At 43.0% G+C, this 12938-nt stretch overlaps 1 protein-coding gene across 5 annotated transcripts in view; it reads right to left on the reverse strand.

Moving 5' to 3' along the window:
- Window positions 1-1518: 1518 nt before the first annotated feature.
- Window positions 1519-12938, reverse strand: part of dnaaf1 (dynein axonemal assembly factor 1) — a 126489-nt gene continuing 115069 nt past the window's right edge. For all 5 annotated transcript variants that reach the window (XM_043707394.2, XM_087996120.1, XM_087996121.1 and 2 more), the window contains one exon: window positions 1519-2201. In XM_043707394.2, the coding sequence (XP_043563329.2) occupies window positions 2095-2201 (107 nt within the window). In that variant the 3' untranslated portion in view covers window positions 1519-2094. The remainder of the gene's footprint in view (window positions 2202-12938) is intronic.

A 12938-nucleotide genomic window follows, 5' to 3' on the forward strand; every position in this document is an offset into this window, starting at 1 on the left:
CTGAGCCCAGATACGGAGTGCAGACTTGTCTCTGGAGTGGGTGTGGTCATGGGATAATTGGTGATGTTATGGTCAACGTCACCAGAGGAAGTGATATAAACAGGGGTGGTTAGCCCACTGGTCGGAGGTGCAACGGGGTGGGTGAGAGCCCAATGGTACCTAGGGGCAGACCGAGAGCCACAAGGCGGGTAGCCGTCCTCAGCGCTGTCACCCCGGGCAGGTACCGGGGCGGGCTGCCCCAGAGGTGGTCGAAAGGTGCTGAGGGTGGTTAGTGAAGCCGGAAGGTGGGTAGGCTGTCCTGACTGCTGTCACCCTGGGCGGGTACCAGGGCGGGCTGTCCTAGAGGTGGTCGAAAGGTGTGTCAGGGCGGACCGAGAACTGGAAGGGGCATGGGGTGGACCGAGAACCGGAAGGTGGGTAGGGGCGGGCTGCCTTAGTGGTCGGAAGGTGGGAGGGGCGGGGGCTTGCTGGGTCTGTATTGTCTGCACTTTTGTATGTAACGGTATTGTCGAATGTACAAATGTCATTGTCACTGTCTTATATGTGGAACTGGGATTTGAGGTTTGTCCTCCTCTCCCTGTAAAATGGTTGAACGGTAGGGTTTGGGGCCTAGCTTTGCTGCTCCTCTCCCTTGTAAAATTGCTGTCTTTTGTGTACAGCTGTCAATGTTTTTTGTCAACTGTTTTGTAATTTGTTTAATAAAATTAAAAAAATATATAAACAGGGGTGGTCACAGAGGCAGAAGCAGTGTATTCAGTGGTGATGAAGTTTGTGAACCGCGAAATGTTCTGTTTCACTGGCTTATCCTAGTGCTTAGAGGCAGCGGGAATTCAAGGGTTAAAGGTCCCCTATTGGAATGATTCTTTATGTATTCGACTGTATGCCTGTCCAGTCTCAAGCAGAGACCAGAGATCACAGCAGGGGTCTGGCTGCTCCTGAAACACTAAAGCCGCCTGGAGTATGTGTGTTTTGTTCCCATCCCCTAGATCTGTCAGCCCTTAACAGACATCCCATTAACTACCTTCCGTTTCCATTCATACTCTTGTTAGCCGGGAAGGAAGTAAATGTGAAGACTAACCACACTACTGATACTAAAACCTATTATCTACCCCTTTATCAATTAGCATGAGAGTGAGAACAGTACAGTCACAAGTTTCTGTGAGTGGTTTAATATTATCACAGGAAGGCAGCGATCTGTAGTTATTGTGAGAGTGAAAAACCCATATTGTTAACGAGATTTGTATTCCGCCCTGTGATGTCAGAATCCTTTGTATCAGTGATACATACTCGAACAAGATATAAAAAAATGCAATTTAATTATAATGTTCAGAGATTCATCAGGGATTGCTTCCATAGGAAGACAGCCAGACGCCTTTAGTGGCATTCTAGATCTCTCCCGCGGTTTTCAGAAATAAAGTGTCCGGCATCTGAAGCTGGTGTCATCCAAAATTTACTTTAACAGTGGCACTCACGGGGGACGGGAAGCAAAACTGACGTTCCGTGTGATGTTCGCAGAAGCGGTGGCTGGGCTGGGGGTGGGGGTGGGGGGGTTAAAATAATCAACACAAGTAACTTGTTGGAAATCCTTGTTGGAGAGGCGGCAATGGTTTGTCATGCACCTTCAATGCTCACAGGAAGAGTTCGTACTTCTCTCCTGTTAACCCCCGACTATTCTTAATGCTGCAGTAAAATCAAATGATCTCAAATTAACAAATGCGGCTTTTCCTGCCTCATTGTCCTGATTGATTCAGTTGGCAGAGTCTGGCAAACGTGGTGTATACACTGAGACTTGGGTAGGCAGTGTACCTGATGGTTGGAGGCAGCAGCAGTGGACGAGCAAGGGTTGATCAGCAGAAATAAGGGGAGCGAAATGAGTTTTCACCTCAAGTTATATTGCAGGCCTCTAAAGGAATAAACTTATTTATTGAAATAACAGTCAAAAATAGACTTAACAGCACATTTTAAAACATCCCAAAACACTGTCATTTAACAAAGCAAATTAATTATCATTTAACCTACAGCCGTTAAATAAATCTCCCTGAAACTGGAGTCTTTTCTCTTTGGTTGATATCACCAATAAACTATTGGGGCTCTTCAGTCCAGGCCAAACTCAATGTCTTCAGTGTGGATATGATCAAGCTCCAAAATTGCTAATTCTTCTTTAATTTTTTCTCCTTCAGGACCACAATGAGTGAAATTTCCTTAGAAAATATTAACAAAGTTGATCAGGAAAGGAAACACCTCATTGACTATTGTTTCACATCCCAGTTAAATAATAACCCTCAGCATTTTGCTGTACAACCTTTGCTCAACAGCATAGCATCAATGTGGGCGGCACAGTGGTTAGCACTGCTGCCTCACAGCACCAGAGACCCGGGTTCAATTCCCGCCTCAGGCGACTGACTGTGTGGAGTTTGCACATTCTCCCCGTGTCTGCGTGGGTTTCCTCCGGGTGCTCCGGTTTCCTCTCACAGACCAAAAATGTGCAGGTTAGGTGAATTGGCCAGTAGTGATAGGTGAAGGGATAAATGTAGGGGAATGGGTCTGGGTAGGTTGCGCTTCGGCAGGTCGGTGTGGGTTTGTTGGCCCGAAGGGCCTGTTTCCACACCGTAAGTAATCTAATCTAATGTACACAGCCTTTCCCAACACTCAGTAAAATCATGTTTGGGAATTGAGAAAACAGAACTGATTTTAAAGATTGTCAAATGGCCAGCATTCTCGGGGAGGACAAAGCAAATGCTACAAAGATACTTTGAAGTTTTCCCTCAAGCATGACAGCAATGATGTTTATGATTGGAAGGAGCTTAGTACCTCATGGTATGTCCTGCCCCTTTTATCCAAAGGTCTATGTGTTGAGAATCCACATATTCAGTCACATAAAGATGCATCACTGAGAAACCACAATGCTGATGTCATCTTTAATTTGAGGGATAGCTCACACTAATGATATGAAATTCCGACAATGGAGTATAAGCATCACCTTTCTTTTAAAAAAAAGTTGCTTTAAATGAAACTAAAAGTAGTCAAGTTGCCATAGTCTCACTCTCTCATTCGAGAGGTATTACTAGTGGTAATTTAACCTGAGGGTCAAGCCACTTCAGGCAAGATAGGGGGGGTGGGGGGGGGTTGAGATTGACAGTCATGGTAACCCCAGTTGGTGCAGGAATTGAACCCAGAATATTGGAGTCATGCTGCATCACAGTGGAGAGTGATGCTGGAAAAGCACACACACAAGCCATCCAATCATTTGAGCTAAACAAGCCCCATATCTACATATAGACTGGAAAAGACATGTGGGCAAAGGTAACCTAAATGATTTCTGACTAATATCTTTCAACAGTACTTCAAGGAACCGACCAGAGAGAAGGTTATACTAAGCCTGGTCCAGTTGCAATGCGATAGGATTAACTAATTATCTTAGAGTTAAGTCACCCTGAGGTAACAGTGACCATACTGACATTGAATTTTACATTCAGTTTGAGGACTGAAAGAGGTTGCAAGACTATTTTTTTTAAAATCAAATAAAGGTTATGATGAGTGTGTGAAACCAGAACTGGCCAAACTGAGTTTGCAAATTAAGTTAAGTCAATGAAGATGCAGTGGCAGACATTTAAAGGGGAAAGTTCAGTATACAGAGAATAGACATGTCTCAAGCAAGTAAAAGAAATTCCAAAGAATGGTCCTATGGTTAACTAGAAATGTTAACTGTGGGATATAGGTAAAGTAGTGTTACTTCTGCAATCATAATTACTTATGCAAGGTAAATGAACTCACACCAGTGTATAATTGTTTCAACCAAGAGCTGGAGTCAACAAGAATGAAAACTGTGTGAAGGAAATATATAATTGTTTTTGTATTAGCTAAAGTGTGCATACAAGAATGAAACAATGGTAGATATTACAGACAAATAGATAAGGTGCTGTGAGGATGTAGGTTAAGCCAGATATGCTTGTACAAACAGTAGTTATAAACATCTGTTTCCCACTTCTGCAAAAACAAACCCCAGTTCAAAGGTCATAAGGTTCAATATGGTTGAGGAATGGGAGGAAATGTCACAAGTAAGGGAAACAGATGGCAGTGAAGGAGGATATACCTAACAATGGACCACAGCAGGATGTGGTGAAATGGCCAAGTAAAACTTGTACTTTGTTATGCACAAGGCCGGATAAAGCAGGAGATAAACAATAGTAATGGGCACCGGGTTTGGAGTAGTGAATCCTATATAAGATATGTACTTGCTAAGCTCTGCGTGTCTATTTTAGGCACCACGCTTGCAAGCGTATAATAAACATACTGATTGCTTCAGATCTTGTCTCGGACTGAAATTATTGAAGTGAGTGAGCTTCATTTCTCACTTTAACGGTCATATCAAACTAAAAGAAAAAGCATATAATTGTGCAAAGACAGGAGACATGTCAGAAGATTGCTTGGAACATTAAAAAAACAGTAAATTACTAAAAATGAAAATGGAGGAAAAAATTGGAGCACAAAAAAGCTAGTCAGAAATATTAAAAAAAAGTTTCTAAGTATTTAAAGAAGAAAGTTAACAAAATAACATTAGTCCTATAGAAGACAAGACTGCAGAATGAATATGAAAAATAAGGAAATGGATTAATTATATATGCATCTTGCATCATTTTTGCTAAAGAGTACACAGTAACAAAGAAGCAGCAATAAGTTAGGAAATTGAAAGAAGGGAGGGAGGAATTCAGGAAAATCACAATCATCAAAGATCACCAGGTACTGATCAAACTGCTGGAGCTGTTGGACCTCAATCTAGGGTCTTAAAAAAGTGCCCAGTAAGATAGTTGATGCATTGATTTTCATTTTCAAAACTCTCTTGATTCAGCAATGGTCCTATCAGTTGAAGCATTAAAGAAGGCATTGGATGCTTATTTAGATAGTGTCCTTGGATGCTTCCAGCACCACTAATCCAGAATCTGGTTTCTAGCATCTGCAGTCATTGTTTTTAATCCTATTTTGATAGTGTGCAGAGACATGGGGAAAACAGAGGAGATTAGCACGAGATAATAGAGCCGGTCCAGGCATGATAGGCTGAATGGCCTCCTTCTGTACCATTGTAATTTGGTGATTCTGTTTTACTATAATTTTGTCAATGAAATAACCTAAAAGACGAACTTTAACTTAGTTCTACACATTTTTAAGCAATAGGTTCTCATGATAACAAGTTTCTAATGCACATTAAAAATAAAAAGAATAAAAGAATTTTTATGCTTATTTAATTACCTCAAAATTTAAAGCAGTGTAAATAGCTGTGACCACAATATGAATTTTACATCCTGTTTCAAGGGGAGAAGGTATAGGTTATGATTTAGGCAACGATGCTGGTGTGATAACTGACCTGGCTGTGACCTGGGATACAAGGCTAGGGTGACAGATAAATAGAGACACAGTGGCAGACATTTTAGGGGATATTTCAAAATAATCAGAATACGTGTATTCCGACTCTAAATAAACTTTCTAAAGGGAGGACCCGCAGTCTGTGGTTAATTATGGAAATTACAGAAACCTTTCAAATTAAGAAAGAAGCATGTAACTTCACCAAGATGAGTAGTATGTAAGATTGTTGGTCAGAATTAAGGAAGAGACTAGAGTATGAAAAAAAATTGAACTAAAACCATAAAAAGAGATGCCAAGTGTTTCTACAGGTAGGAAGTAAAGTGAATGTTGATCTTCTAGAGAGTGAGAATGGTAGAAAATAAGGAAATGGTAGATGAAATGAACAAGATGTGCATTTTGCTTCTGACTTCACGAGAGGATACGAAAAACATTCCAGTAATAGCTGTGAGCAGAAGGTGGAGAGAGGAATATAGCAAAATTACAATCATGAGGGAACTGGTGCAAAGCAAACTACGAAGTTGCAGACTGATGAATCTTCGAGTCTTGATGGAGTTGAACCTAGTGTCTTAAAGCAGGTAGCTAATGAGGTAGTAGATACATTGAGGTTACTTTTTTCAAAACTGAATAGATTTAGAAAATGTTCCATTAGATTGGGTGGCACAGTAGCTCAGTGGTTTGCACTGCTACCTCACAGCACCAGGCACCCAGGTTCAATTCCAGCCTTGGGTGACGGTCTATGTGGAGTTTGCACATTCTCCCTGTGTCTGCATGGGTTTTTTTCCCAGGTGCTCTGGTTTCCTCCCACCGTCCAAAGATTTCCAGGTTAGGTGAATTAGCCATGCTAAATTGCCCATGGTGTTACATGCATTATTCAGAGAGAAAAGGATCTGGGTGGGTTACTCTTTGGAGGGTCGGTGTGGACTTGTTGGGCCAAATGGCCTGTTTCCACACTAGGGAATCAAAGTTTGTGCGAAGATTTGTAGCTCGGGTGCTCGTTGTTGTGGTTCTGTTCACCGAGCTGGGAATTTCTGGTGCAGACGTTTCGTCCCCTGTCTAGGTGACATCCTCAGTGCTTGGGAGCCTCCTGTGAAGCGCTTCTGTGATCTTTCCTCCGGCATTTGTAGTGGTTTGAATCTGCCGCTTCCGGTTGTCAGTTCCAGCTGTCCGCTGCAGTGGTCGGTATATAGGGTCCAGGTCAATGTGCTTATTGATTGAATCTGTCGATGAGTGCCAAGCCTCTAGGAATTCCCTGGCTGTTCTCTGTTTGGCTTGGCCTATGATAGTAGTGTTGTCCCAGTCGAACTCATGTTGCTTGTCCTCTGCGTGTGTGGACACTAAGGATAGCTGGTCGTGTCGTTTTGTGGCTAGTTGGTGTTCATGGATGCGGATCATTAGCTGTCTTCCTGTTTGTCCTACGTAGTGTTTTGTGCAGTCCTTGCATGGGATTTTGTACACTACGTTGGTTTTGCTCATGCTGGATATCGGGTCCTTTGTACTGGTGAGTTGTTGTCTGAGTGTGGCTATTGGTTTGTATGCTGTTATGAGTCCTAATGGTCGCAGTAGTCTGGCTGTCAGCTCGGAAATGCTCTTGACGTATGGTAGTGTGGCTAGTCCTTTGGGTTGCGGCATGTCCTCATTCCGTTGTCTTTCCCTTAGGCATCTGTTGATGAAATTGCGGGGGTATCCGTTTTTGGCGAATACATTGTATAGGTGTTCTTCTTCCTCTTTTTGCAGTTCTGGTGTACTGCAGTGTGTTGTGGCCCTTTTGAACCGTGTCTTGATGTTAGAATTCACCATTAAAAAAATTATGCAAGCACAATTCAAAGATCTCAAGATATTCAAGAAGAGAAGGCGTGGTGTTTTCAAAGGCAAAGCATGTTTAACTCATTTATCAGCATTCTTTGGAGGAGTAACATGCTGTGGATAAACAGAATCCTGAAGATCTTCTACAGTTGGATTTCTGGAAAGTCTTTCACAAGGTGGCACATGAAAGGTTATTGTAGAAAATAAAAGCTCATGATGGGGGGATGCGGGTTACATATTAGCCTGGACAGAAGTTTGTGCTGACTGGCAGAAAACAGAGTATGCATAAATGGTCATAATCAGGACTTGTCTGCTGAGATAGTATGGGCTAAGGTTAAAAACAGGAAAGGAGGGGTCATTCTGTTTGGTTGTTTTCTATAGGCCTCCAAAAAGTTCCAGAGTTGTAGAGGAAAGGATTGCAAAGATGATTCTGGATAGGAGCGAAAATAACAGGGTAATAGTTATGGAGGCTTTAACTTTACTAATATTGACTGGAAACGCTATGATTTGAGTACCATTTGAGTACCATGAGTAGGTGGGGAGCAGAGGGATACAAATGCTTAGGAATTGACCGACAGGTTTAGACAGTACGTTTGGATCAGCTCAGGCTTGGAGCGCCGAAGGGCCTGTTCCTGGGCTGTAAATCTTCTTTGTACCTGAGATAGGTCAGTTTTTGTCCAGCATGTACAGGATATGTCCTGACACAGTATGTAGACAGGCCAACAAGAGGGGAGGCCACATTGGATTTGGTACTAAGCAATGAACCGAGCCAAGTGTTAGATTTGGACGTAGGTGAACACTTTGGTGATAGTGACCACAATTCAGTTAAGTTTACTTTAGTGATGGAAAGGGACAGGTGTATAATGCAGGATAAGAGTTGTAGCTGGGGGAAAGGCAATTATGATGCAATTAGGCAAGGTTTAGGATGCACAGGATGGGAAATGAAGCTGCAGGGGATGGGCACAATTGAAACATGGAGTTTGTTCAAGGTACAGCTACTGCGTGTCCTTGATACGTATGTACCTGTCAGGCAGGGAGGAAGTGGTCGAGTAAGGGAACCATAGTTTACGCAAAAAATTGAAGCTCTTGTCAAGAGGAAGAAGGAGGCTTATGTAAAGATGAGATGTGAAGACTCAGTTCAAGTTAGCCAGGAAGGACCTAAAGGGACCTAAAGGATCTAAGAGGAGCCAGGAGGGGTCATGAGAAGTCTTTGGCACGTAGGATCAGGGAAAACTCTAAAGATTTCTATAGGTATATTCAAAAATATGATGAGAGGAAAATTAGGGCCTGTCAAGGACAGTAGTGGGAAGCTGCACATGGAGTCCGAAGAGATAGGAGAGATGCTAAATAAGTATTTTTCGTCAGTATTCACATGGAAAAAAGCCAATATTGTTGAGGAAAATACTGAGGTACAAGCTATTAGACTAGACAAGATTGAGGTTCATAAGAAGGAGGTGTTAGCAATTCTGGAAAGTATGAAAATAGATAAGTCTCCTTAGCCAGATGGAATTTATCCTAGGATTCTCTGGGAAGCCAGGGAGGAGATTGCGGAGCCTTTGGCTTTGATCTTTATGTCGTCATTGTCTACAAGACTGGATGATAGCAAATGTTGACCACTTATTCCAGAAGGGGAGTAGAGACCAACCCTAGTAATTATAGACCAGTGAGCCTGACTTTGGTTATGGGTAAAGTGTTGGAAAGGATTATAAGAGATAGGATGTATAACCATCTAAATAGGAATAATTTGATTTGGGATACTCAACACCGTTTTGTGAAGGGAGGGTCGTGCCTCACAAACCTTGTTGAGTTCTTTGAGAAGGTGACTAAACAGGTGGATAATGGTAAAGCGGTGATATGGTGTATATGGATTTCAGTAAAGCGTTTGATAAGATTCCCCATGGTAGGCTGCTGAAGAAAATAGAGGGATGGGATGGAGGGTGATTTAGCGGTATGGATCGGAAATTGGCAAGTCACTAGTGGTGTATCGCATGGATCCATTTTGGGGCCACTGCTGTTTGACATTTTTATAAATGACAAGCTGGTGTATGGGAGAAGAATTCACATTTTTGGATTATTGGAATCTCTTCTGGGGTAGAAGTGACCTGTATAAGAAGGACAGATTGCACATGAATTGGATGGGAACTAATATACTGGCAGGGTGATATGCTAGAGCTGCTCAGGAGGATTTAAACTAGTAAGGTGGGGGGGGAAGAGTGGGACCAACGGAAATAATGAGGAAAGAAATCAATCTGAGACTGCTACAGTTGAGAAAAAAAGCGAGTCAAACTGTCAGGGCAGGCAGGGACAAAGCAGAGAACAAGGTAGGACTGATAAACTGCATTTATTTCAATGCAAGGGGCCTAACAGGGAAGGCAAATGAACTCCGGACATGGTTAGGGACATGGGACTGGGATATCATAGCAATTACAGAAACGTGGCTCAGGGATGGGCAGGACTGGCAGCTTAATGTTCTGGTATACAAATGCTACAGGAAGAACAGAAAGGGAGGCAAGAGAGATGGGGAGTGGCAGTTTTGATAAGGGATAGCATTACAGCTATACTGAAGGATGTTCCCGGAAATACACTAAGGAAAGTTATTTGGGTTGAACTGAGAAATAAGAAAGGGATGATCTCCTTATTGGGATTGTACTATAGACCCCCTAATAGTCAGAGAGAAATTGAGAAACAGATTTGTAAGGAGATCTCAGTTATTTGTAAGAATAATAGGGTGGTTATGGTAGGGGATTTTAACTTTCCAAACATCGACTGGAACTGCCATAGTGCTAAGGGTTTAGATAGAGAAAAATTTGCTAAGTCTGTACATGAAAGTTTTCTGATTCAATCTGTGGATGTACCTACTAGAGAAGGTGCAAAACTTGACTTACTGTTGGGAAATAAGGCAGGTCAGGTGACTGAGGTGTCAGTGGGGGAGCACTTTGGGGCCAGCGACCATAATTCTATTAGTTTTAAAATAGTGATGGAAAAGGATAGACCAGATCTAAAAATTGGAATTCTAAATTGGAGGAAGGCTAATTTTGACGGTATTAGGCAAGAACTTTCAAAAGCTGATTGAGGGCAGATGTTCGCAGGTAAAGGGACGGCTTTAAAATGGGAAGCCTTCAGAAATGAGATAAAGTGAGTCCAGAGACAACATATTCCTGTTAGGGTGAAAGGAAAGCTTGATAGGTATAGGCAATGCTGGATGACTAAAGAAATTGAGGTTTGGTTAAGAAAAAGAAGGAAGCATATGTCAGGTATAGACAGGATAGATCGAGGGAATCCTTAGAAGAGTATAATGGCAGTAGGAGTATACTTATGAGGGAAATCAGAATGCAAAAAAGGCTCATGAGATAACTTTGGCAAATAGAGTTAAAGAGAATCCAAAGGGTTTTTACAAATACATAAAGGGCAAAAGGGAGAGAATAAGCCCCTCAAGGATTGGCAAGGCAGACTTTGTGTGGAACCGCACGCGATGGGGGAGATACTAAACGAGTATTTTGCATCAGTGTTTACTGTGGAAAAGGACATGGAACGTATAGAATGTAGGGAAATAGATGGTGATATCTTGAAAAATGCCCATATTACAGAGGAGGAAGCGTTGGATGCTTGAAATACAGAAAAGTAGATAAATCCCCAGGACCTGATCAGTGGTACCCTTGAACTCTGTGTGAAGCGAGGGAAGTAATTACTGGGCCTCTTGCTGAGATATTTGTATCATCGATAGTCACAGGTGAGGTGCCGGAAGACTGGAGGTTGGCAAACGTGATGCCACTGTTTAAGAAGGGTGGTATGGACAAGCCAGGGAACTATAGACCGGTGAGCCTGACCTCGGTGGTGGGCAAGTTGTTGGAGGAAATCCTGAGGGACAGGATGTACATGTATTTGGAAAGGCAAGGACTGATTAGGGATAGTCAACATGGCTTTGTGCGTGGGAAATCATGTCTCATAAACTTGATTGAGTTCTTTGAAGAAGTAACAAAGAGGATTGAAGAGGGCAGAGCGGTTGACGTGATCTATATGTAAGACTGTGGTGTAAAATTCCAAGCAGTGGAATGTGGTGAAACGGTTAAAAATTATGTCCCAATACATGTGTGAATCTAACCGGAATGGAGGTGTTGCTTAGTCCCGTGTGAATCTTCTTATCTGTATGTAACCAGAATGGAATGTGTTTTTTAGCCTTGCTCTGCTGTTCACATGAATGTTTATATCTGGAAAAGAGTATATCAGCTGGAGAAGTCTCCAGTTCGGTGAGTCTGCTCCGGGGTTACGTTTAACCGCCGAGCGTGGGTTGTTGGCAACCGCTCTACGAGAACTGACGGCTCCCAGTTCCGGTAACATGTAGAGTGAGTATAAGCCAGACCCGGGAGTCTGCTCCGGGGTTACGTTTAACCGCCGAGCGTGGGTTGTTGGCAACCGCTCTACGAGAACTGACGGCTCCCAGTTCCGGTAACATGTAGAGTGAGTATAAGCCAGACCCGTTGTAAGATGAGACCTGGTTTTGGCGACGCTGCGGGGAATAAAAATGCTCATATTCTAGCAGACTCGCCTCTTGGTCGTTTGTTCTGTGTCAGACTACTCTCCTACGAACCTGACCTTGAGAATTTTTTTAAAACATTTGGCGTAGTCGAGCAGGGTCAATCGCAATTGAGGAGAGATTTTGATACAGAACAATGTTTTGGAAAAAGACTAAGAAACCAGAAGAACAAACTGTGGAGGTCCCGACCGTCCCGGGATGGCATGACGTGGCAGTTTGTTTGAGAAATGGTGGGGGGCGACCGGAGGAACCCCAGGGTCGCTGCTGTCCACCCTTGAGAGGATCCCAGTCCTGCCGAAGAACCCCTTGCCTGGGGTACAGCGGAGGATGTGGGCATGTCCAAAAAGCTGAAGCGGAGTTAACAGAATTGAATGGGATTGAACTGAACTGAACTGAGTGGAACTGAAGTGAATCAAATTGAACGGAACAAAATGGAACTGAGCTAAATTGAATTGAAATGGACGGAACTGAATTGAACACAATTGAATTGAACTGAACAGACCTGAACTGAGCTGAATTGAACTACACTGAATTGACTGAACTGAAATTAACTGAAACGAATTGAACTGAATTAAGCATAATGTAACACATGTATTGGGCCAAGCAGTGGAATGTGGTGTAAAATTCCAAGCAGTGGAATGTGGTGAAACGGTTAAAAATTATGTCCCAATACATGTGTGAATCTAACCGGAATGGAGGTGTTGCTTAGTCCCGTGTGAATCTTCTTATCTGTATGTAACCAGAATGGAATGTGTTTTTTAGCTTTGCTCTGCTGTTCACATGAATGTTTATATCTGGAAAAGAGTATATCAGCTGGAGAAGTCTCCAGTTCGGTGAGTCTGCTCCGGGGTTACGTTTAACCGCCGAGCGTGGGTTGTTGGCAACCGCTCTACGAGAACTGACGGCTCCCAGTTCCGGTAACATGTAGAGTGAGTATAAGCCAGACCCGGGAGTCTGCTCCGGGGTTACGTTTAACCGCCGAGCGTGGGTTGTTGGCAACCGCTCTACGAGAACTGACGGCTCCCAGTTCCGGTAACATGTAGAGTGAGTATAAGCCAGACCCGTTGTAAGATGAGACCTGGTTTTGGCGACGCTGCGGGGAATAAAAATGCTCATATTCTAGCAGACTCGCCTCTTGGTCGTTTGTTCTGTGTCAGACTACTCTCCTACGAACCTGACCTTGAGAATTTTTTTAAAACAAAGACGTTCGACAAGGTTCCCCATGGGAGACTGGTTATCA

The sequence above is a fragment of the Chiloscyllium plagiosum genome, unplaced genomic scaffold, assembly GCF_037043375.1.
Source record: "Chiloscyllium plagiosum isolate Xiang-an unplaced genomic scaffold, Cpla_swu_hap1 HiC_scaffold_17, whole genome shotgun sequence".
Classification (NCBI taxonomy): Eukaryota; Metazoa; Chordata; class Chondrichthyes; order Orectolobiformes; family Hemiscylliidae; genus Chiloscyllium; species Chiloscyllium plagiosum.